General features: G+C 42.5%; 1 protein-coding gene across 2 annotated transcripts in view; it reads right to left on the bottom strand.

Annotated features, from left to right (window-relative positions):
- Window positions 1-24,497, bottom strand: part of Cped1 (cadherin like and PC-esterase domain containing 1) — a 260,260-nt gene that overhangs the window by 29,914 nt on the left and 205,849 nt on the right. For both annotated transcript variants that reach the window (XM_060373786.1, XM_060373787.1), the window contains exons 16-17: window positions 10,552-10,669; window positions 3,251-3,387 (exon numbers count right to left, since the gene is read on the bottom strand). In XM_060373786.1, the coding sequence (XP_060229769.1) occupies window positions 3,251-3,387; window positions 10,552-10,669 (255 nt within the window). The remainder of the gene's footprint in view (window positions 1-3,250; window positions 3,388-10,551; window positions 10,670-24,497) is intronic.

Genomic DNA, 24,497 nt, shown 5'->3' with positions numbered 1-24,497 from the left:
TTTTTTGTAATGTTCAAACTCCTTCTTCAAGGCAATAGTTAAAATTGTGGATTTCCATTGTTAGGGATCTGAGGTTTTCACATGAATTAACAGTCTTTAGGTTGGTAAGGTTAGTAAAAAAAAGGGTCGTGGTCTCACTTCCAGGTCCAGACTGTAGGTAACTGGAGTAAAAGCAAGCGTGAAGCCCAGCTTTGTCCTTGCCTGAACAGTCCTTTAATCAACATGCCATTTGCACCAGGTATTTGGCTGCTAGTTACTCTTTTCTTCTTCTGTGGCAACCTTGCTAGACCATCCCAGTCTGGATCTGGTGCCTGCCTCTGGGCTTCTCCCTGCCGTTGCAATGATCATGCATTGAACACTTCTCTTATTAGTCCTTACGTTTGAAATGCAGCACCTGGAGGGATCATGTACCCTGTGGGAGCGGATTCTTAGCTCAGCAAACGTGAATGAGCAGTGTGACATCACAGAGTGGGAACTTGGTCAATGATCTTGGGACTTCCTACCTCATGTCTACCTTGTAACCCTTACCCGTATGTGAAGTGAGTTTCTGAGGAGCACTGCTAATGTCGTATTTAGCATTGCTAAAGTCTCCTTGGCTATTTGACATATTAGAAAGAGGCAGAAAGTCAGCATTCTGCGTATTTTAAATGTTCTATTACTTATTTTCCTGTTTTGTCTGTTTGTAGTATTCGTGTGCCTATGTGTTTTGTGTATGTGCATATGTACATGTGTGTAGAAGCCAGAGGTTGACGTCTGATGTCTTCCTCTATTGTGTCTTCACCTTATTATGTCTTCATTCTTACGTGTTTGTTATGTCCAGGAATTTCCCATGAACATGAGCAGGTTTGTATGTTTACATTAGTTTTTATGCTGGTGGGCCTGTTTGATATATAATCTACACTTGCATTGTCTGTCAATGTTGCATTTTGGAATTTCACTAAAACAACCTCTGTTTCCCTGGCACTCATGTCCTTTTGTTAGAGTCCCCATACCGCTATAGGGTGACTTTCCTGATTCTGGTTATATTACCTCTTTGCTCAAAGTGGCAAATGCTCAACCAAAGTTTATAACTATTATATAAACAAGGTCAGCAGTGTGGTAAAAGCATCAGAGTCTGTAGGTGCAATGCCAGTGTTGGGGCAAGTGTGAGCTGAGTGTGCTGAGCAGCGCCGCCTGAGACCAAGAGGGGCACTATGGTAAGTTCTCTGTGCTAAGCATCCAGCCAGCCGGCCTCTCTTCAAGTCACCTGTAGGTAAACTTTGGCTTTATGACTAACAAGAATTCATATGTCAACGCGGTAAATCCCACTGTGATGGCATGAGGTGCAACTGTAAGGAGTGACAAGCTCAGGCTAGGTGGTGAAGGCAGGGCCCCTCTCATGGCGGTGTTCTCTGTATAAAACGAGGATGTGGACTTCAGCTCTTTTTTCTGCCATGTATGGGTACAAGAAGGCAACCGCCAGAAACTGGCAGTAACCCCGGGCTCCCCAGCCCAGAAATTGGCCTGCTCGAGTTGCCCAGTCTGTGGCATCAGACAACAGCAACTGTGGCTTTCCAAGGCTGACCCTCCCACTGTGGAGGGCTTGCTTGTATTGACTTATCATTTTACAGATGAAGAAACTGAGCCACACGATACAGGGATGTATTCGTATCTACTGCTTTTCACGCCAATCAACAGCGACATCTTCTTGGAATTGTGCCCAGTTCGCTAGACTCTGAGGCTAGAACAGAATTTGGGGGCATAGAGACATCTGGCTGGTGTGACAAGGGCCATTGTCACTGTCACACTGCTTCTGTTCTAAGACGCAGTCCATGCATGGTCCAAGTCAGTGCTTACAGTGCAGTTGCAGTGGCTCATGGATTTCATCAGTGAACACCATCTCTGGGAATATTAACTTTCTTAAGTAAACAACACACATAATATCTACCTCATAGAGTTGTGATTAAGAATAATTAAGATTTTTGTTCATTCATTTATTCAACAAACATTGACTGATTGATTGGTTGATTGATTGAGTGATTGATTGTAGATGTAGGGAAATAAAGCCAGGGTCCTTGGATATTTTTAGTTCATACTTTACTACTGAGCTCCAACCCCACTACTAATGGTATTCATGACTATGTATCACAAACTGTATTCATCAATGAGGCTATGGTAGTGAACCAAGCATATCCTTTCCCCTAATGAAGCTTAGAGCCTGGTGGATTTTAACATTTGAGAGTCAGGTGAACTGTTCCTTACACAGGAAAAAAAGAAAAAGGCTCAGTTAACATTGCTGAGAACAAGCTTTAAATCATTGCTTTCTTGTCCTCTCCCTTAAAAATTAGCTAACACTGCTTCTTAATTATTGGACATGTTCTCATCTTGAGCATCGCTCTGCTTCTGCTGAAACAAAGAACACATCTATCTTCCTGCCCTGGACCTCCCCTGTTCCCATTCTTCTTAAGCTAATTACTAACAGAAAATTTGGCACGCATTCCATACTACACTGTTTTTAAAATCAGCTTTTGAAATGGGCCAGCGCATATGCGAGAGCTTACACGTCGTGCATGAGGGTAAGTCCGTCTGATAGAAAGCACTTTGAAAATCTGGTTAAAATTACTTACTTGATGTCAACCACACAGCCCAGTCTCTGTGCCAATTTCGCGTGTCTGAGGATTCTGCCGGCCTCTACCTAGTCAGAGCATGCCTAGCAAGAAGAAACTGCGTGGTCAGGAAACCAGCTTAGGAGCCTCAGTAGAGGGAAAGTCAGCCTGGTGAGGTCCGCACGAGACCTGCCCAGGAACTCAAGAGAAGGTCAGCAAGGTTGGCGTGGAAGCAGAGCACCACACATTCGGTAAGTTCGCAAAGTGAGTCTTGCATGCAGGAGCGGTTGGCTTCCTGCACTGAGCTACAGAGGTCTGTTTCAGCAGTGCTGTCTGCTGCTCCAAGCCACCAAGTGCCTGCTGACATGACGAGCTCCTATACCCATCTGTGCTGCAAAAACAGCACGGGAATTGGGTCGGCAGGGCACGTGACTTTAATACTCTCCCTCCGCCAAATAGACTGGCTTGGAGAAAAATGAACATCACGAGCAAGAATGATAAAGGTCTTCTGTGTTAACATCTACACATGATCCAAAAAGCCAGTGACATAGAGTTAGTTTCTCTCTAACTGCAAGAGGGCAGAAGCCGGTCTAACACATACAACTCTGGCTCCAGCTCTGCAGAAGGTGAGACTCTCAGGCTTCCTGGCAGAATGCAAAACCTACCTTCCTTCCTCCCAGGCACCGCTGAAGTTCTGGCTTGGTTAGGATGTCGTGTTGGCAGTTGTGTGGTTGCCAGGTTATTTCCCTCCAGTCGCAGGTCCTGTTGTCTGAACAACTAAGGCAAGGCACAATCCACTGACCTGGAATACACAAGACGCCACTTGGCTTGGTTTCTGCTGGTGAAACGACACTTTGCAAGCATAGAACTCCGTGCCACCCAACTATGGAAATTAAAACGAGAAGACCATCCTTTTCTAATAAACCCAGTGGGAAAATGCATAGCCTCCTGTCAATCAAGCAAAAGAGCAACATGATGTCATGTTGGGAAATAAGACAGTTCATGCTGGAGTCAGAGTGAGCTCTGTCCCATGAAACCACATGAGCACAAAGGAAACAGGTGACTGCCTGCTACTCAACCATCAACTTGCTTTTGAACTTCAAAAAGGATTCAGGTTGATTGGGAATCCCCAAGTTGTCAGTGGGCCCCGAACATTTATCAACCTAACACGTGACCAGGTCACCAGTACCACAGACATATTTCCTGTCCTCAAGAAATCTAGACACATCAGCATTTTGATAATTTGATAATCAGATGCTCAAATGAGATACACAAGCATTTTGACACTTTGTAATTTTCAAGAATGGTTACAATTCCTTCGTTTGATTACTGGCACTTTGGGTGTAGATATTTCCATTTATTTATTTATTTATTTATTTATTTATTTATTTATTTTTTAAATAGCTGTGTCCTGTTAGTTTCCTCAAAGCTTGGATAAAGTGAGTAGCGTTCTAATATGTTTAGGGTGAGGCTGACAGAGTGTTGCTGATTTTGGATTAATAAAAACTTTTTAAAAACCTGTTTATTCCTTTTGTGGGAGGGATGCTCTGTAGATGGAGGCTGCCAACGGCTGTTGGGAGCTGGTTTTCTCCCACCAGGCTGAGGCGGCAGGTTCTCATTTGTTTGTTATTTCCACTGCTGCATCGCTTACTCCAGCATAGCTGGCTTGGAGGCTTCTGGGAGAGTCTCTGTTTCCACCCTCTCTTGTTTCCATCAGCATTCCAGGATTTCAGCTGTGGGGCACCAGATCTGGCTTTTTACATGGATTCCAGGGACTGAACTCTGTTAGGCTTTCGCATCTAGCTCTTGTATCCTCGGAGCCATCACTCTCTCCAGCCTCAAGAAACATTTTTTTTTTTTTAAATAAAACTTTCTACTTTTTCTGAGTCTGATTTGTGGTGGTGTTTGCAAAGTCTCTGCTGTGCTATGAATTGCAGTGGGAAGATTTTCAACTTTCAGGACATTAATATAGTACCTTTTACATTCATGACCTCAGGGGTGTCAGAACTGTGTATGGGAGTGTCGGTGTGCTGAATTGGTTGTAAATAACAAACTATAAAGTGAATGTAGTTCACGGCTTCTCACAGATCGGCCACAGAAAGGGAGAAAAAGTGTCAGCGTATTAAGAGAAAGGAGCTGGGAGGGAAAAAAATGAAAGAAAAAGGACATGAGAAAATTATGAATTGCGAAAAAGGAGAGCAATGCAGGTCAGGGTGACCTCAGCAGGCAGTGTCAGTCACGGCGGGCGCACAGCATAAAGACTTTACAGAACGCAGCCCGTATGGCCTCCTTGCCATATTTGTTTTTCTTTTCTCTGTGTTTTTAAATGTGAAGAGAATTACAGAAAAATGCCTCATTCGATGGCTCCCCGTGGGTATTTTCAGTTTCAGGAAGGGTCACCATCACTATAGTCCTCCTTGTGCAGACCACTCTTTCTGTATCACAGCTTCAGGCATGGAGGGTCTCTCCTGGTGACGTGTTAGTCTGAGGTGCTACGACATTGAAATGTCACAGGGTACTTCTACATGCCAAGCATATTTAAGTGTTTAACATATTAACTTATTTAACCCTCCGCACTATCTTGCCACTTCTCCAACTGGATTTCCCCCAGAAGAGGCAATGGATGGAGGATTTGAGCTGCCTAATCCGGGAGCCCACACTTTTAATTATAATGCTAAATCTAAGAAGAAAAAGCCTTGATATTCAGATTCCATCTACACATTAGCAGGTTTACCATTTGCACATTAGCAATCACAGCAATATGCAAAATTGAGTAGGCTCAGCATCCTCCAGCTAGCTTGTGGAACTAAATTTTGACTACAGACCTCACCCAAAAAGCTTTTTTAAAATTGTTGTGCCTAGAGTGATCACTGGTGCAACATTAAGTATGGGACTTAGCCATCTATATTTTTTAAAAAATGCTTTCAGATGGTTCCACAGCAAAGCCAAGGCTGCAGCTCACTGTTTCAATTGGACAAATGACTTAATATTTTCATGATTAAATTTAGTACTTTATAAGGAAAGTATGCATAGCACCTGCCATGGTGCCTGGCACTGAGCTTCTCATAAATAGACTTAATCCTGTGTCCTGACCACAAGTATGCCATGGTGGTTCGTCATAAAGTGAAAACAGAAAATTCTGGAAATTTCATTAGATGTAAACAGGTCTTTCCTGAGGGATGAGATTCAGAAGTATTGAAAGTATGATGATTTGGGAATAGTGAAGGGATGACTCTGGTAGGGGTGAGACAGAACTGACAGGTCTCCACATAGATGCACACATGGGAAAAGTGTGGGGTCTGTCAGGCAATGAATGGTTGTTTCCTTCAGTGTGCTGATAGATAGATAGATGATAGATAGATAGATAGATAGATAGATAGATAATAGGTAGATAGATAGATGATAGATGATATATATCGAGAGAGAAATAGATGATAGATATATGATAGATAGAGAGACAGACAGATGGGTACTATTTTTCAAAGACAGCAATGGAGGGGTCATAGAAGGTTTTAAATGGCAAAGAGCAATAGAGATTTGCCTCCAGAGCTGATTCACCCAGGATGGAGTTGGAAGAGAACTCAGAGCTGGTCCTCAACACACTCTTGTTTCTCAGACAAAGTAAACAGATGTATCAAGAAGTAAGTACAAATGAAGAAAGTTCAGCCAGAATTGGACTATTACCAAGACTCTCCACTTTCCAGATAAGTTCAAAATCATCAGTTGAAAATGACTTATGACCCGATAAGTGTCTTTAGGAGAACCGTACTGATGATTTTTTTCGTTATTTTTAAAAAGTTTAATTTAGGGACTGGAGAGATGACTTAGTGGTTAAGAGTGCTGGCTGTTTTTGAAGAGAATCTGGGTTCAGTTCCCAGCACCCCCGTGATAGCTTTCAACCATCTGTGACCCCAGTTCCTGGTCTCTGCAAATAGCAGGTATGTTCATGGTACACATCCATGTATGCAAAACATTTGTACACAAAATAAAATAATTAAAAACTTTTTTCATGTTGAATTTACTCAATGAATATACGTGTTGGTAAAGGCAGTGGTTGACAGTTGATAGTATTTTCTTTATCTATTTGTTTGTTTCTTTCTACTTAATCAGATCCCTATATATCTAGAAGCATCATGCGTCCAGAACATTCTCAGTTCCCCAACCTTGCTGATGGCTAATGTTCTACACACTGAAGACCACGGTGGCTACTTCCGTTATGAAGAAAAAGCAATCAGCTGTAAAAAAAAAAATCACTCAAATATGGATGCAATTAGTTTTGGGGCATTAAGTTTTACATACATAGAAGAAGGCTTGATTTGGTATCTGCAAACTTGGCCCCTATGTCACATACTATAATATATTTATGCAGCCATGACTCGCTCTGTTTCTGAATCCGTTAGAAATGCCTTTTTATATATGGGGAGTTGAAGTAGCCATCTGTATAACATCTGTAGAGCTGGGATTCTTGACATTTTAACTGACACCGGCTCTTAACTAAAATTGTGGAAAAAGGAGGGGCATAAACCCTATATTATATATTTAAACACCGGACGAATCAAAGTAATGACATTCTGAGGAACAAAACTGTCTTTTAGAAAAAGTTATTTTCTATATAGTTTGAGCTCTATGACGAATGCAAATGAGGTTCAGCCACTTGAGTGAATCGAATTGGATGGTATCACGGAGAAAAAGTGCTTTGAATTTAGGACCATGGTGGATATAAAACCATGCAAATACTAATGCTAATTCCTGTGGTATAACCTCATAAAATAAAGGTTTTTCTTTAGTGAATAAAAAAAAACATACATAATAAAGTACTAGAGTTTTTCACTAAAAGTAAGTTATAGAGAAATCTTTTTACTTTTTGTTTGTTATGATTTGAGGTTTTTTTTAAAGTTCTTATTTAATTATCATTATATACATACTTCCTTTCTTCAAATTAGAAGAGTTACTTTTACTGTATTAAGCAATTATTAACTTATTTCCAAGGTGATATAAATCACTTTAGGAATGGAAAAGAAACCCAGTGATCCAACAGTATATAAGCTAGTGCAATTTAAAAAAAAGACAGTTTGGTATTAGCACATTCCAGGTAAAAAGAATGAATCTGGTTTTGCAAAGTAATTGTAGCACACTCTTAAAATAGCTTTTTGGGCCAAAAAAATAGCTTTTTTGACTAAACCTATAACTGCTCAGCATATTTCTTTCCAGCATCGTGTACCATAACTTCTCCTTTAAGATGTAGAAAGTCCTTTTATGAATCATATGAAAGAAGGGGGAGTTAGTATGACCTGGAGAAGACAGGAGCTCCACAAGGACCAAATACATCTGGGCACAGGGGTCTTTCTGAGACATGTACCAAGGACTGTGCATGGAGATAACCTAGAACCCCTGCTTGGATGTAGCCCATGGCAGCTCAGTATTCAAGTGGGTTTCCCTAGTAAGGGGAACAGGGATTGTCTCTGACATGAACTCAATGGCAGGCTCTTTGACCCCGCCCCCCAGGGAGGAGCAGCCTTGCCAGGCCACAGAGGAGGACATTGCAGCCAGTCCTGAAGAGACCTGATAATCTGTAACTAATATAAAAAAATAAAAATTTAATTAAAAAAAAGGAAGATGGGATCATTTCTGGGAATGCACAGTACATTCTAAAAAAATATTGTCTAAATTATGTCAGTATCATGGGGTCTGTGGGCCTTTTGGTGCCGTGTTTGTGTGTGTGTGTGTGTGTGTGTGTGTGTCCTCCTGATTATGTCAGATTTCTGTGGAAGGGGAAAAGGTTTAAATCTTGGCTAGTTCAGTAAACCTTTTTGTTTTCATTGTCTATTAGACACTGGAAGGTTCGTAGGGACAATTTATGTTCCCAAGAAGTGTAATCAAGGGGCACCATCAGTAAAAACGTCCTGCCTATGCACCCTTGACGTCTTAGTCCGTGCGTAAGGCGTGCAGCTACTCCCATGTTTATGTATTGTGTCCATCATAAAACATGAAAATAAAAATGATTAGATACAAAGCAGACGCACATATATCTTCATCTTTATTGGCTTCGTCCCCAGGGCTGCCCTGTGCTGCTTCTCCTCTTTGTGCTGTTTACCACAGCATTCTGGGAGACCATTGGTCTCAGACAGATCCAGGGAAATACACACTTGAAAGAGAAGGAAATAAGCGTTGTGATAACTCCAGGCCTGAGCGGCTCTGGGAACACAGAGCAGCTACACTGGGAATGTGATGGCAAGAGGCGGGCTGGAGAGGAGGGTATGGCATCCGATGGGAGGAAATGGCAGGAAGAACACGTGGAGGGAAGAGCTGGGGATCCCAGAGCAGGAGTATCAGGACAAAGTGAGGCCAGGAGGCTGAGAGGTAGGGAAGAGGCGAGGGAGGCTTGCAATTTCAGGCTGTAGAGCATGGCGGTCAGCACAGGGCCTTTTCTAAAGTGATCTAGTGGCGAGCCAAATCAAGTCCATGCAATTAAGGATCCGAGGGCTCCTTCTCTGTGACATCCTCCCCCATCGGGACATTCAGACAGAGACGTTCCAGAGCTCACGGGCTAGAACAAACCTCTGTCTGCTGAGCAGAAACAGTGTCACGAACTTAGAGGGAAAGAGCTTTGCCTCGGTCGTGGTACAAGGAATAGAATTCAGTCATTTTACGACTGCTGTAAATTGTCATCCGATTAAAGCAATACCGAGCTGGACACATAGGTGTCTACTCTGAGGGCCGAGTCTCCGGCTCCTTCGGCAGGAAGGCCCAGATCACGACACCTGACCCTCCTTAACAGGCGAGTCCCTCCGTGGCTGGAGTTTCTTATTTAGAACACATGTTCAAGAACGGGACATACCCACGCTGGCTAACTGCGTGCCTAATTGCAATTTGCCCTGCCCATTTGGGAAACACATTTCCCTCCTCAGCAGCCGTGTGAAGTTCACGGCAAGGCTAGCGCAGCTGCGTGTGCTTTCTCGGGCCTTTCTGAGGAGGGGGGTCCTGGGGTCCGGATGGAGCAGTCACTGGGACAGTTGAAGAACACACGAGCTGAGTCTTAATCACTTTGAACTTATTCTCAGGGCCGGCTTTGCTCGACCGCACTCCCTCGCTGCTGGAGATGACCGAGGGGCAGAGAATTGTCTGTTCACGGCCTAGGTTTAAGGCTGCAATCTGAAATCCTCATTTCCCCATTTGAATGAATGCTCAACATCATGAGGGGCGTTTGTGGTCATTTTCAATAATTTCTCCAGAACAGAAATAAATTCGTTAAAATCGGGTGTTTATTTTTTACCCGCCGCGTGTGAATTAGGCATAGATCATGTATGTGTGCGGTGAGCGGCTGAAACATGGAAAGGGAACTGGTGAGACGCACAGGGGAGGGCTTGCTTCTGCGCCTGAAGGCCTGAGCTTGCTCCCAGAGACCCACATGATGGAAGGAAAGAATTGACTCATGCAGGATGTCCTTTGATCCCCATGTGCTCTCCTTGACAGGCACAAGCATGCACACACACACACACACACACACACACACACACACACACACACACGGGGAGAGAGAGAGAGAGAGAGAAACACGCACAAATGTAATAAAGAATAAAGCAAAAAAAGCCAACTTCCTGCCCTCATGAAACCAACGTCTTGCGAAGAATGACACTAAACAATGACTCACATACTTGATTAATTGTAGAGATTGTGACCCAAGAAAAAGCACAGAATTAGGAAACGAGTTAGTGGCTCAAGGAAGTCTCCTGGAAGAACTGATCTCCGATCTTTGATTTCTAGATGGAAAGGGGTTAGGAATGACGCACGCGAAGGGTCTGATTAATCAAACATTTTAAATATCAAAACAATGCCTTTACATTTATAATATGTCTTGATGCTTAGGTGAGTGAGAAAGTAAGATCCTTGGTTAAAACAAGGGCCAATTAAGTATCACTTGTGGACTAAAGGATCTATTTTAGAGAAAGGGTACTGAGATAATCACCTTTCGTGTCCCCAGATGGACAACTCTCTATTTCAGGCCTCGAAATGGCTTCAATGTAGTCTGTAGAAATAGGCTGCAACCCACAGGTTTCTTCTGGGTGAATCAATAAACCACAATCCTGCATTAAAATAAAAAATACACACGTCTGTCACCATCGTTCAGAGATCCCATGATAAGAAACCTAAAGAGTAATATACAAAACAGAGTCCTGGGACTACAGGCCAGCCTAGGCTACTTGGCAAGTTCCAGGCCTCTGAGGTACCTTGCCTCAAAAATGTGGATGGTCCTGAGGTTCTTTGGCATGTATGGGGCCGCACATACATGTACATCTGCACACACACACACACACACACACACACACAAACAAACACACACACGTATACCTGTACATACAGTATGCACTCATACACACCCACGCAGAGAGGGAGAGAGAGAGAGAAGTATTTTCTCTGACAAATAGCTTTTAAGGATGAAAGGAAAACAAACTCAGTGGGTGTTAGAAAAAGGTGCTTATCCCATCCCTGTAGTTGTGTATACTGGGCACACATTTTATTGAATAAGCGAGCGGAGAGACACTTTGGGAAGAGCTCACTGCACTTGGGAAGTTTAGATCTGGCCATATCATGATCCGGCTGTGATATCAAGTCACATGACCTCGTTTTCCCCTTACAAAATGGTGAAGGAGAGAGAGAGAGAGAGAGAGAGAGAGAGAGGGAGGGAGGGCGAAGAGGAAGGCATTGCATCACAGGATCTCGAGTTCTGTGGCTGACTGTCTCAGGGGTCGACGCAACAGCTACCCTTGTTTCTTTCCTCCCATTCAGCTTGTTTTGTTGCTGTACGTAGCCGCGTGCTCGGGTTTAAAACAAAACTATTTCTAAGCATTTCTCGTAGATGAAAGTGGTCAATGGGTATAGATGCTGTCTGAGAACCGTACATGAGCTTCAGAAAAGGGGGTGGATTTCTAGAAAAGGTTAATGTCCCCAGTAAAAACCTCCCTTGTCACTCTGTATCTCTTTTCCTTTGATGTGCAAATCTGAGACTAAAGAATGAGCAGCCTTCTTGTGACCCTGAGGCTGCTTGGAGCAGAAAGGGCGTAGGTGGCACAGAGGCTGCACGTCTGCAGATTTCACAATAATAAGGGGGGAAAAGGCTGTAGGAGAACTGACAGATAGCGATGTCGGGTTAAAATCTACCTGGATTTCACTTCTCCTTACTTTCCTCCCTGAAAGAGAAAGTTAGTAGCAGGCACCTTTGTCTGTCTTGCAAAAATGAGTGACAGGCTTGGCTGTCCAGGGAGCAGAATTGCTGAGAAGCCTGTGCTACTGGGATGTAAAGTTTCTTCCTCATAACAACAAGAACAACAACAACCCACAGACAAAAACCCAAAACACCAGTTTCCAATGATTTTTAATTTAAACTTATCTGTTTGGAAGGGGGCATATGGCTGTGCATGCCATGTGGCCTGTGTGGCCTCTGCTGCTGAATGTTTTGAAAAGAGCCCTTGCTTAAGTCAGGTTAGTGTTACACACAAAACAGCCACGTGTGACCTTACAAGCTGCCAACCCCAACTGACCTCAACTCTATAAACTTCCCTGGAGCTCACAGGAGCCCTGGTTTCTGGGGCTGACTCGTTAGCAGTCTCTTCCTTTTCCTTAGTATCCAACTAATCCCTGCACCTTTGCTGAGATTCTGTCCCTCTGACTTAGCTCTCTTCTCTCTTGACTTTCATTGTTGCCTGTGCATTTGTATTCATTTACCGTTGGAATTGCTTTGACTTCTTCGTGGACCTCTCTTGCCATCTCCATCATTGGCCCATGTATCCATTTCCTGCTTTGTTGCTAAACATCTTTTCCCAGATGTATCTGGGATCCTAATAACTTCCCTTTCTGCCTGATTCCATTCTCTAGACTGTATTGCATGTCCTTTACTTGGTCCAAATAAGCGTTTGCTTGTTCAGGGCATCTTTCTCTATTGTCGCTGTGCCTTTATACACACAGCTGTCTCCTCCATCACCTGCTTAACTCTTACTCACCCTCCACGCCTGTCTTGTGTCTGCACCTCTTCAGAAGAGATGGCTCTGATGTTTTAATGTTGGTGTGTGTGTGACATTACTCTTTTCTTACAGTACTGTGGCCACTTACTTTCTCACTTAATCTTTTGCTGTGAGGAGAGAAGGCCTGACTTCTAAGTTTATAGCTTCTGTCTTTTCTACCATGTCACCAGAAACACATCAGATATGCAAGTGGATACTCTTAAGCCATAGATGTATCATGAGGGACACAGAAGGCCTGGTGTGTGCTTGGCTCAGCGCAACAATCATTTTGTTGTCTTCCAATCATGAGGAGAAAAGACACTGAGTTTAACTCGATATTTCATCCTAGGGTCTTTTAAAAAGTTAGTTTTAAAGAACTTCCGATTCTTCTATTTAGAACATGTCCTAAAATATGACCCCTAAATTATAGAAGAGAGCAGAAATTAAATGGCATTAAATGAAACACTTAGAATATTGTTGAGGAATACTGCTTAAGTCATTAGAAAATGATAGCTCCTGACAGAAACAAAGTAAACTTTGCTTTTTCTGAAAAATCTATCATAAGGATCTTCTAAGATACTTTCAAGGTACACTGTAAGATATAATATTTTATGAGTACTGTTAAAAAAAAGAAAAAGAAAAAGAAAACAAGTATTTAGGTTGTGAGATTTGCTAGGTTTCTCTGTGAAAATCAATGTACAATTTTTATTTTGAAACATTTGTTTCTCTTTGGCACAAAGAAGGTTTTCTTAAACGCATGCTGAAAAATAAAATCATATGTCCTGAGTTGAATGTCGCTCAAATTTAAGATCCTTATTAAGAAAAACTACTTGGTGCCATACTTAAATTAATATGACCATTTTTGCATTTAGGATATGTAAGTTTTATTGCTATAAAAATTCCAAATTCACTAATATGAGGAGAGACATTTCAAAAAGCATGCTTAGTCCAATATGCAATGAGTAACTTTTCTGTCTGTGAATACTGGGATGGATATCAGTTGATGATGATTTGCTAACTGGAGTTGTACGATGCCTTCCTCATGAAAAACATCCTAACAAAACCTTCATGTTCTCTGCTATAAGACTGAAGCATAAACATCTTCTATACACCAGCCCTCATATTAGGTAAGTTACAATTATTGTCTTTACTTTTTTCTTATCTCATAAATTTAAAGATAAGAAATTTAGAGAAAAGAGAAATGCTATGGAAGGTAGGATTTAAACTCACATCTGCCTCCAGTTAAAACTCAGCTACCTTGCTTTGGAGTCTTGATAATGGCCCTGAAAATAGAGCAAGATTTTGTCATCTGAATTAAGCCTTTTGGGGAAAGTCCAGTATTTTCTCTGCTTTGCTTCACCTTCACCTCAGCCCCAGCTGGAATTCGGTTGGTCAAGATTCAGCTATACATGGGCTGAGTTTGGTGTACATTAATTTATAATGTGAGTCCAAGGCAGCAACAATGATCATGAGCATTTTGAAAATCATTTTAAACAGGCTCCCAATTGAAAGTAATGTCAATGTATGGTATCAATGAAATAGAGATTCATTTGTGGATACGTCCCAATTCTATCTAGAAAAAGCCATCAGAATGAAGACAAAGGAGAAATAGAAGCAATTATGTCTTCCAGAGAACCTGGCATGCTACAATTCCAAGTTTCTAGATGTGCTCCTTAGTGCAAGAGCAGCATGAAGAGGGTAACCAGTCACTTTGGGCTTACATTTGAGGCTTGCTCCACAGAAGAAAATTTATTCATGGCACTATTATCCTATTCCAAAGCCCAAGGCTTCGGAAGAAGGTCTACTACTTCTCTTTTGCTAAATCCATGTGTTGTCAAGTTGATATGTGTAACACATCTGTACAGATACATAAATATATGCGCGCGCACACACACACACACACACACATGCTTCTACCTATAGACTAGTGTTGTCATCAGCCTTGGCCAGAGCTGCTTCTCTCTGAAGTGGGTAGCAATTAATGCAGAGACTCATAACTGGCCAAAGGGCTGAGACTACGTGACAGTTGAATATAGTTAGACTCAAATGGTACATCTTTGTCAAATCCCCTTCTAAATCTTGGGCAACATCACAGAAGAGAAGCCAGCGAGTTTGGAAGTGTGGTGTGACATGCTGTCTTCCGGACGTGCCATACCCATTGCGTTCATGAACTCATTATAGCTATGGTTCCCTTTATAAGACCTGCACCTCCAATAGAACATCTGAACGCATGCAGGGAAGAGCCGTCACAGAGGGTGAGATCACTCTTTCCTCCCCAAGCAAGCGTCAATGAAAATGTGGCCATACATTGTATTATGAAAGTATTGTAAGTTAGTTCACAAAGAACTCAGGAGGAAGAAAAACTGAAACAAATTACAAGCAGATGAATTCATTATTTTCCATTCAGTATATTAATATGACATCAATATTTGGAATACTTCTTCGTATTTCTCATGCATTCCACATCTCTGAACTAATATGAAATTTTATTTTCAACTTAGACCTTAAATCAGCTAAGGCAACTAGGATCCTGACGTCCACTCTGAAAAGCACCCGGCAGTCTTGTTTGAGAAACAAACGCGTGCCTCTGGGCTTTGTAGAATTTAGAGTGGAAAATCTGGGGATCTGGGGCTTGTGAATGATTAATGCTTCCCACTTCCGGGGATCTAGAAACCCCAAGGAAAGCAGCCTTTATTGTGGTTGCTCAGCACTTTTGGTTTGGGTTCCAGCTGGAATCCAGAAGGGTGGATATAAAGGCAAACGAAAAGGAAAACTGATTTTATGTGTTTGGATATCTGAAAATGTTCAGCCCCTTTGGATTCGTGAACAAAGCAGCGCAGAGCTGGAACTGAGCATGCTACTCTGCACTTTCTTGCACTTTGAAGAATCTGGATCTGTTTGGGAAAAAGTCAAAACAATAACAACAACACAACAACATCAAGAAAAGGTTATTTCTCATTTCAAAGAGCAAACCTGTCCTTTGTAGATTAAAGCTGAAATGGCAATGACTGGAAATAGCCTGCAGGCCACAGAGATGCTTCTGAAGACAACTGTAGGCCAATGTGTGCTTACCAGTAATGGTGAGGGTAAACACAGCGGATGTTTTCCATATATTCAATAATAAGCAGCCCTGCCCAGGAGACATTGGTTAGTCATACTGAAAACACTTGTTATAAGAATTTAAGCTTGGACTTTTCCACTAGTAAATTGTCCAGTAAGCAAGCAGGCCAGATTATAGCCTTTAAAAATGTGGCTTTAGTAAGGGATATTCTGTCTGAGTGGCACCAATAGAGATGACTATCTAATAAAACATGCAGTCACACTAGCTTTGGGCCATCTAGATATTTTCCATCTTCATTTATCAGGGGAATATACACATATACCAACGCACTTCTACCCATACCCACACAATCAGTGGCTTAAGTCATTTGGGACTTTAAACTGTAAACATCTGCGAGCAAGATTAGCATTGCCTCAAGCCACAGTGCAGTGCTGCTTTCTCCACACCTGCTTTCAGAAGCTGAGGGATGCTGGGGTGCCTACCAAAGAGTGAGGGAGCCTCAGGAAGAACAGCACATGGGAGCCGCCCTGTTGCCAGCCATCATGTTCTATTGAGTTTGTCACAGACAACACTGGGAGCAAAATCAATCTTTCCACCGGGTTCTTGGTGTATCTTAAGGTGTAAGCATGAAAACAAAGTAAACATTGGACTAGAATCCATTGACTATTCTGTGTGGCTACAGAGCTAACTGATACCTTGACGACATGGTAAAAGAAGATACTGGGAAACAAACAGCAGCATTTTCTACTGATATATCTTGACTTAGACAGAGGCTGTACTATTTAACATAGATTAACAAGTTTGTATGGAACCCACTAAGCAATAAGAAGTGAAGCCCGTGACACTTTCTAGGGGTGTCCATTACCTTGACACTCCAAGCCTGGCTCTAACTGCTTGACCCCTAAAACAAACCTGACTTCTGCTAATACTCTAGGTAGAAGTCGTGCTGTGCTCTACCTAGAACACATTCTCAAACATGTTCTACATCTGAATAATAATTAAGGTAAATCTTTCCCCAAAGAAGAGTATTTCAAGCAATTCTCTGAAGGTCAGTATGAGCAGAGTGACTAGAAATACCCTCCATGTTCAAATGAGGAGGGTCTGTAAATTCTACCACTGAATTAAGCAGTGCAGACAATGGGCCACTGTGGTCTGGTCCTTCTTTTGCTTGAAAGGGGGTTTTCTTGTGGTTAGTCTTCATGTTGTGTCTGGAGTAATCTAGATACATAACTTACCTGTTTTCCTCTAAGTCATAGGATCTACAGTCAGGGGGAAACAACCAGTAACTTTCCCAAAAATCTTGGACTCAGAAAAGTGTCTGGCACAAAAAAAATTCTACATGTTATTATTGTGTTATTGTTAATGATGCATTATCATTGTTGTTACTGTTCTTTTTGAGTTTGACTTTCTACTTAATACCTGCATGGCTAGAAGCTTACAAAAAAAAAACACAAAAAACAAAACAAAACAAAAAAACATGTAAGCTACTGCCAAAAATAAAAACAAACAAAATAACAACAACAAAAAACCAAACAAACATCAAACAAATAAACAAAAACTTGTTCAGGCTTCTGAATAGATTTAAATGATTTTGAAGTTCACAATAAGCCCTTGAATTTTAATTTTGTGTTAAATTGCACTGAATATAATTGATATCAGTAGCATTCTCAAACATAACATTCAAGGGATTGGAATTTACTTCCTACTTTATGTAATGTCAAAGAACTAATGATATGAAGAGAAATTATAATTAGATCCTTCATTAAACACATGAATCAGGAGGCAGGAAGACACTTAGTGGGTAGAGGCACTGTGCAAAGCTGAGGACCTGAGTTACATCCGTGGAATCCACATAAGAAAGCCAAACACAGCATCGTACATCTTTAATCGTAACACTTTTACAGCAAAAGGGAGACAGAGACAAGAAGATTTTCCAGAAGTTCACGGGTAGCTATCCCAGCTCACCCTAGCTCAGATTCAAAGTGCAACAGGAGACCAACCAACTCCCAGAAATAGCTCACTGATCTCCATATGTGCACCTTGGTAGATACACACCCAGACTCACTCATAATATTATACACAGACATCTGCACCTACCACACACACACACACACACACAAACCAAACACTGCTTGTGCCAGTTTTGAGATCAATAAAGTTTAGTTTTGTTAAAAATACATATACATATACATATATATATACACATACACATATATTATCTGGGGGCTGGAGAGATGGTTCAGAGGTTAAGAGCACTGTCTGCTCTTTCAGAGGTCCTGAGTTCAATTCCCAACAACCACATGGTAGCTCACAACCATCTATAATGAGGTCTGGTGCTCTCTTCTGGTCTGTAGGTGTACATGCAGACAGAATATTACATACATAAATAAATAAATCTATAATATTTATTACAAATTATAGACACCAAATGGGCCACCTATTGGGGATAATGCGGAAATACACAGTGTATGATTCTCTTGTTTATGAGTCAAAGTTTACTTACATTTAGTTATCTTCCATTCACAAACACTTAATGAGATGATAGCCTAAAGTTATTTTTCAAGATGTAGTAACAAAATACTTGCCAATTCTGAATGGTATTTTATCTTAGCTACCTATTAGGTGCTTAGCACAAGGCCTGACATACAAAAGCTGTTTAGTACCTGTTTATTGCATTAATGGGTAGATAGAAATGTGGAATGCAACTCATTTCTGGAACAGAGCCACAGCACGGACCTCAGACACTAGGTTTATTTACGGTGTACGCTCACCAGCTAAGCTCATCTGTCATAAGTATAAACACATGCATGTCATCTGACAAGGCCACTTGATATACAGAGCCCTGAGTGTAGGCATAAAGCTTGTTTTTCAGTATTTATTCTAGGTAGATATGTGCTAACTAGAATCCATCATTTTGAAAAAGAACTGTTTCGTTATATTACACATCTTAAAATCAAAAGTTTTAGTCCCTATTGAAATGTTAATAGTACTGGTTTAGTGCTGAATAACTGTTCGAAGTTTTCTCACTGATTGACATGACGCTCATCCAACACTGAAGCTCCAAGGATCTTTTAAAAAATGATTTTTAGTCTAGGAAAACATGCTGACTCTTTCACAACTGAATATCCAAACTACAAAGACTTTGTGAGATCAAAGGTTCATACTCATCTTTACTTTTAACATATTCTCACAATCACAGGCCTAAGCACTGAGGTCTGAGGAGATGGCTCAGCAGTTAAAAATACTTGCTGCTCTTCCAGAAAATCCAGGTCTGGTTCCCACAGGCCCTGACTTTGGTTCCCAGCACCCATGTCAGGCAGGTCACAACGACTTGTAACTCCAGCTCCAGAGGATCCCAAGCCCTATTCTGGACTCCTTTAGCACTTGCACTTGCTTGCATCAACTTACAAACACATACATAAATGAAAACTTTAAATCTTTATTTAAAAACCTTAAATATGTATGAAGCACAGTTATAACTGTGACGGGCAGAGCTGTCTATACGTGTGAATCAGAGAGCCTAGGAGCCATCTAAAGGTCACTTTTGCAATATCACACAGGGAAAATGTGTTGTATGGTGGAAAATACAGCAGACACTGTCCTCACTGAGTGTGCAAGAGGAATAGATGCCTGCCCTACTCCTCGCTTTTCCTTTGAGAGTCACAGCCCTGCTCTAGGTGTCTCCAGCCTCTGTTGTTCCTCTCGATCCTCTTCCTGAGTGCTGGGTTTCTCAGCATGCACCATCATGCCTGTCGCTCCAGGACTCTTGTCCCAACTGTGTTACTTCATCAGCAGAAACCACCACCCAACTGCAAACTCAGATACATTCTACTAAATAGCTGATCCTCTCTCTTCAAATGTCAAGGTCATGGAGGACAAAGAAACTGGAATAGTCATAGAAAAAAGAAGACTAAGACATGACAACTAAAAGCAACATGGAATTCTTCATTAGATCCTTCAGCTAACCCCCTGCAATTGCCCCACAAAGCACCCCACATTAAAAAGAAAACAGCCAAAAAACAAACCAAACTCAACCTACTCATTAATTTCTCAACATTGATAACTGCCCCGTATGAACATTGAAAGAAGCTGGGTGAAGAGATGCTGATAATTTTCCATAAGTCCAAAATCAATCTTTAAAATTAAAGCATTAGTCCACTACAGTTTGAAAGTGTTGGAGACTTTTCTAGAAGACAATACATTCACAGAAGAAGAATGTTCTAACCTACAGGAAAGAGACTTTTCAATACGTCTGTTGAGGATTGTTTTAAAAGGGAGGATGCTTAACTCCTGCTTGGAAGTAGAAACACAATAGACAGAGAAAGTGGTTGAAGAGAGGAAACAGGGTAAGAGGGGGGCAAGGAGAGAGAGAAATGAGGGTCAATATCAGACCTGGGGAGAGCACTTTGGGGTGGAGAACAGAGAGGTCTGGCAGAGAGAAGAGAAGCCTTCAGCGGGGTGGGGACTTCTCTGTGACAAGCTGGAGACCTGTGACAGCGCAGGCTCCTGGGAGGATATGAAGGTGACTCTAGCTGAGACTCCTAGCAACAGGTGTCATGGAGACGGAAGCCGCCACCTTTAACTAAACACGACTCTTAGTGGAGGGAGGGGAATACCTATCAACCCACCCACAAAAACTTCAACCTGAAATTTACCCTGCCTACAAGGTGTGCAGGGCAAAACAGAGCAGAGGTCAAGGGGATGCCTAACCAATGCCTGACCCAACCTGAGGCTCACCCCCTGGGAGAGAGCCAGCCCCGACTCTTAGTGGTATTCTGTTATGCTCACAGGAAGAGCCTAGCACAGCTGTCCTCTGAGTGGCTCTACCCAGCAGCTGATGGAAACAGATGCAGAGACCCACAACCAATCATAGGGTAGAGCACAAAGAGCCTTGTGGAAGAGAGAGGGGGAAGAGTAGAAGGACCCAGAGGGGACATGAGCTCCACAAGACCAACAGCGCCAACTAACCGGGGACCAGCAGGGGCCTATGGAGATTGAAGCACCCACCAAGACTATGCATGGACTGGATCTAGGCCGCTTACACAGTTGTAGCCAATGGGCAGCTTGGTCCTCATATGGGTGCCCTAGTAAGGGGAATGGTGTCTGACTGACATAGACTCTGTTGCCTGCTCTTTGAGCACTTTCCCCTGGCGGGGCTACCTCAACAAGCCACAAGGGAAGAGGATGTAACTTGATATGCTGGGGTGGGTGAATGGGGGGAGGGCTATGACCGGGATGTGAAATGAATAAATAAAAATTTAAAATTAAAAAGTAGTCATCATTTATGTGTGCATGATATGCATGTGTATATGATATGTGTGACGAGGGTATGTGTGTGATATATATGTGTGTAATGTGTATGTCTGTGATATGCATGTGTATGTGATATGTGTGAGATATGTATATGTATGTGATATGTGTGGGAAAAGTATGTGATATGTATGTGCATATGATATGCGTCTGTGGCATATGTGCACATGCATGTAATGTGTGTGACGTGTATGATGTGTATGTGTGTAGTGTGTGACATATCTGTGCTTTGTATGCATATGTGATATATGTGTGATATTTGTGTTTGTGTGACATGTGTGTCCTGTGTCTGTGTGTGTGTAGCTGTGTGTGTTTGTGTGTCTTTGTGTGTGCAGAGGTCACATGACTGTGGTATAGGCACACTCCTACCTTTATGTAAGTTCCAGTTATCAAAATCAGGTCATCAAGCTTGCTTGGCAAGAAAGCATTTGTAGCTGTTGAGCTATCGTATCTGCGCTGTAGGAGTTTCAGAGAGGAGAGATCTGGCTTTGTGCAAGTCAGGTTCTTCTGGCATCACTGGTATTCGAGAGTGTACCTTGTGGCTTGTAGGCATCTGCTCTTAAGAATTGTGGAAATTGGGCTGTAGAGACAGCTCAGAAGTTAACATTTCCCACTTTTTGCAGAGGACTCAAGGTCTCAATACCCACCTTGGGCAGCTCACAACTACCTATAAGCCCTCTTCTGGACTCCACAGGCTTGTGCTCACACGTGTGCATTCCCACACAGACACTTACGCATGATGCATGTACACATAACTAAAGGTAAACCTAAAAATTTATCAGAGAATTGTGGAAGGACAGTGTTGGCCAAGGAAGAGCCGAGGCAACCACACTTAAGGGCCAGACTCTCGTGAGCTCTGTCTTTCTGGAGAGGAAAAGCTCCATTTACAATTCACCAGGTTCCATGAACGCCTAGGGCAGGCACTTGCACTGAACTTTTCCAGCTGTTTCCAGCAGATATGACTATCCCTGCTCAGCAGATGAGGAAACAACAGCTTTCAGAGTTGGCTTTGCCGAAGTCACACAGCTCAATAAGCAAACAATTAGAATGCGGACTACGGTTTCATCTTACTTCAAACTCATGTTCCACAGACTGAAAACCCAAACAAAGCAGAGCGAAGCACGCTGTACTAAGAAACAGAGGTTGTGTTTGTGAAACACTTACAGACCAATTAAAGCCTCGTCAGCGGAGACGCTTCGTGGCTACAGATGGCCTCTCTAAACATAGACAGCTGCGCTGGAAATGCTTACAGCCAGTCAGAGGAGACCAGGCAAGACTAGTCAGGCCAGACTCACCCCTTCTGTGAAAACTAAGCCTCAAACCAGCTTCCCGACTCATGATGGAGCACTCATCTAATTTCTACTTCGAAAATTAGTGAGCGAAGATTTGAAATTAATTTCCAGGGTAGACAGTGATTTTTTTTTTTTTTTTACAGCTTACCTATCATGAAGGATAATCTCTGTTTCCTCATTTATCATGTTTTCATTTCTCCACCAAGGACGTGGGAGGACAGTCCACTGGCTCTAGAAGTTGATAGTTTATGACATTTACCCACTGTTTTTTTTTTCTCTATGGACCCCCTAGACAGACATTTGTTTAACTTCTATGTGAGCCTACCACAGCCCCTGCCCTCACAGTCCTAGCAGAGAAAATATATATGTAAACACGCCACAGGAGGACTGAATGCCATAGGGAAGATCGCTCCAGACAGTGCGGGCACGGAGGAGCGCAGTCCACTCTGCTTCAGTCTGAGCCCTGAAGTTAACAAGGGAAGCAGGGATGATGGCTCTCCGAGAAGGAGAAAGAAAATGTAGCCGGAGATGAGGGAGACACAGAACAGCATATTCTCTCCGGCAGTGACGTCTCGAGAGCCCTGGCATCCTTCGTTTCTCAGATTACCCGAACCTTGTTTTATAAGCTGCTAATTTTTCTTCCTGCCTGTGCCCATTAGTTTGTGATTCCGTCCTTAGCCATAAAATACACGGGGACAATCTGGAACAGATTGGAAATGGATCTTGTCAAGTGGTGTTTAGGGGTAAAAAGCACACGGTGTGGGTTACAAAACTTGAAGCAGTCTGTTGACAACCCGACCCGGCCGTATCTGTTCCCGCTTTGATAATGTCGGTTATCTCCAAGCTCGCCCAGGGAAGAGCTGGCATTTCCCTGTGGAAAATGTTATTGTCTTTGGCTTGCAATGTGAGTGGAAGGACGGCTTGTTTTAATGAGGGAACTTGGGAGTCTGTGACCCCAGATTAAAAAAAAAAAAAAAAAGAAAAAGAAAGAAAGTGTCCTGGAGAAATTTCAAGATATAAGATTGTCATGTTGGCTTGTCTTAAATTTCCCTTGGGGTTTTAATGAGCTCATTATTTCCTGAACTTGAATGTTGCGGCTGTGATTTGATCATTACAGTTAAGCAGTTGTCACAACTCACTGTGTGGCATCAAGGAGATGACTCTTTTATTCAAAGCCAAGTCTGGCCAGTCGGTCTGTGTGCATCATGTCTCTGTAAGTCTCTGCCATCTTCAGTCTCAAAAGGCAGATACTAGGAGTCTGACCCTGGTTGCTCTTTCCTCCCTGCCCACGTCACTGGGCCTCACCTCCTCTGCTACAGGCTTCTGGCTGCTTCCTTCTTACCCAGAGCCACAGGGCTTTTCAAGCTGAGCTGCAGAGCAGAATGCTCATCTGCATTAGAAAACAGCTGTTCTAGGATTCTGCTGCCCTGGTCACCCACCAGAAGTCCCTGCCTAGCTCAGCAGATTGTAGCTGCCCCCCGCCCCTCCCCCGTTTAAAGTCAGAGGCTTGGTTTTACTCTAGAGAGTTCTACAGCGGACCTCTGCCTAGACCCGACACAGTAGCTAACCCTGCAGTGCCTGGTTCCTTTAAAGGCCAAGGCCGACTGCACCTGAGCATTCTCCCGGCTAACTTAGACAGGCTCAAGCCCACATGGACATAGCACCAGACACTTGTAACGAGTGAGCAGCTCCTTTCCCGTCTTCCCAGGCAGTACTTTTAATTAGAGCTCTATATATGGCTATATGGCTGCCAGTGGAGACTAATCTTGAAGAGAAAATACCATCTAGGAAGATCAACTGTTCAATAGGTGATGACTTTTAGCACCCCCTGTGGTATTTTGTAGCGTTTTAAGGTTCAACTTTAGATGTCTTCTTTTTAACATTTATTGGCATAAAAAGTGATGTAAGGATTCATAGGAAGACCACATGATCCCCATCATGCCTTTCATAGAACAGAGGCTTGGGGACTTTACTGAGTAGGTGTGAAGGGTGAAAGCACCCTCAGTGGTACAGAGCTCTACAAACAAATGCCAACACTTAGGGAGAGCTGATTGTGGAAGGATTCAGAACTTGCTATCACTAATGTAACTCGGGTGTGGAGAGAGGCTGGCTTTGCTGAGGAGTCCGCCATTTTTCATGAAATATCTTTAACCACAAATGGAACTATAACTGGGACATCTGTACAAATGTAGTTAGCTTTCTGCCCCAAGAAATCCTCCAATGCTGGCAATGAGATGGCTCAGTGCTTTAG

The sequence above is a fragment of the Meriones unguiculatus genome, chromosome 21 (assembly GCF_030254825.1).
Source record: "Meriones unguiculatus strain TT.TT164.6M chromosome 21, Bangor_MerUng_6.1, whole genome shotgun sequence".
Taxonomy (NCBI): Eukaryota; Metazoa; Chordata; class Mammalia; order Rodentia; family Muridae; genus Meriones; species Meriones unguiculatus.
This window is presented reverse-complemented; position numbering and strand designations above follow the sequence as displayed.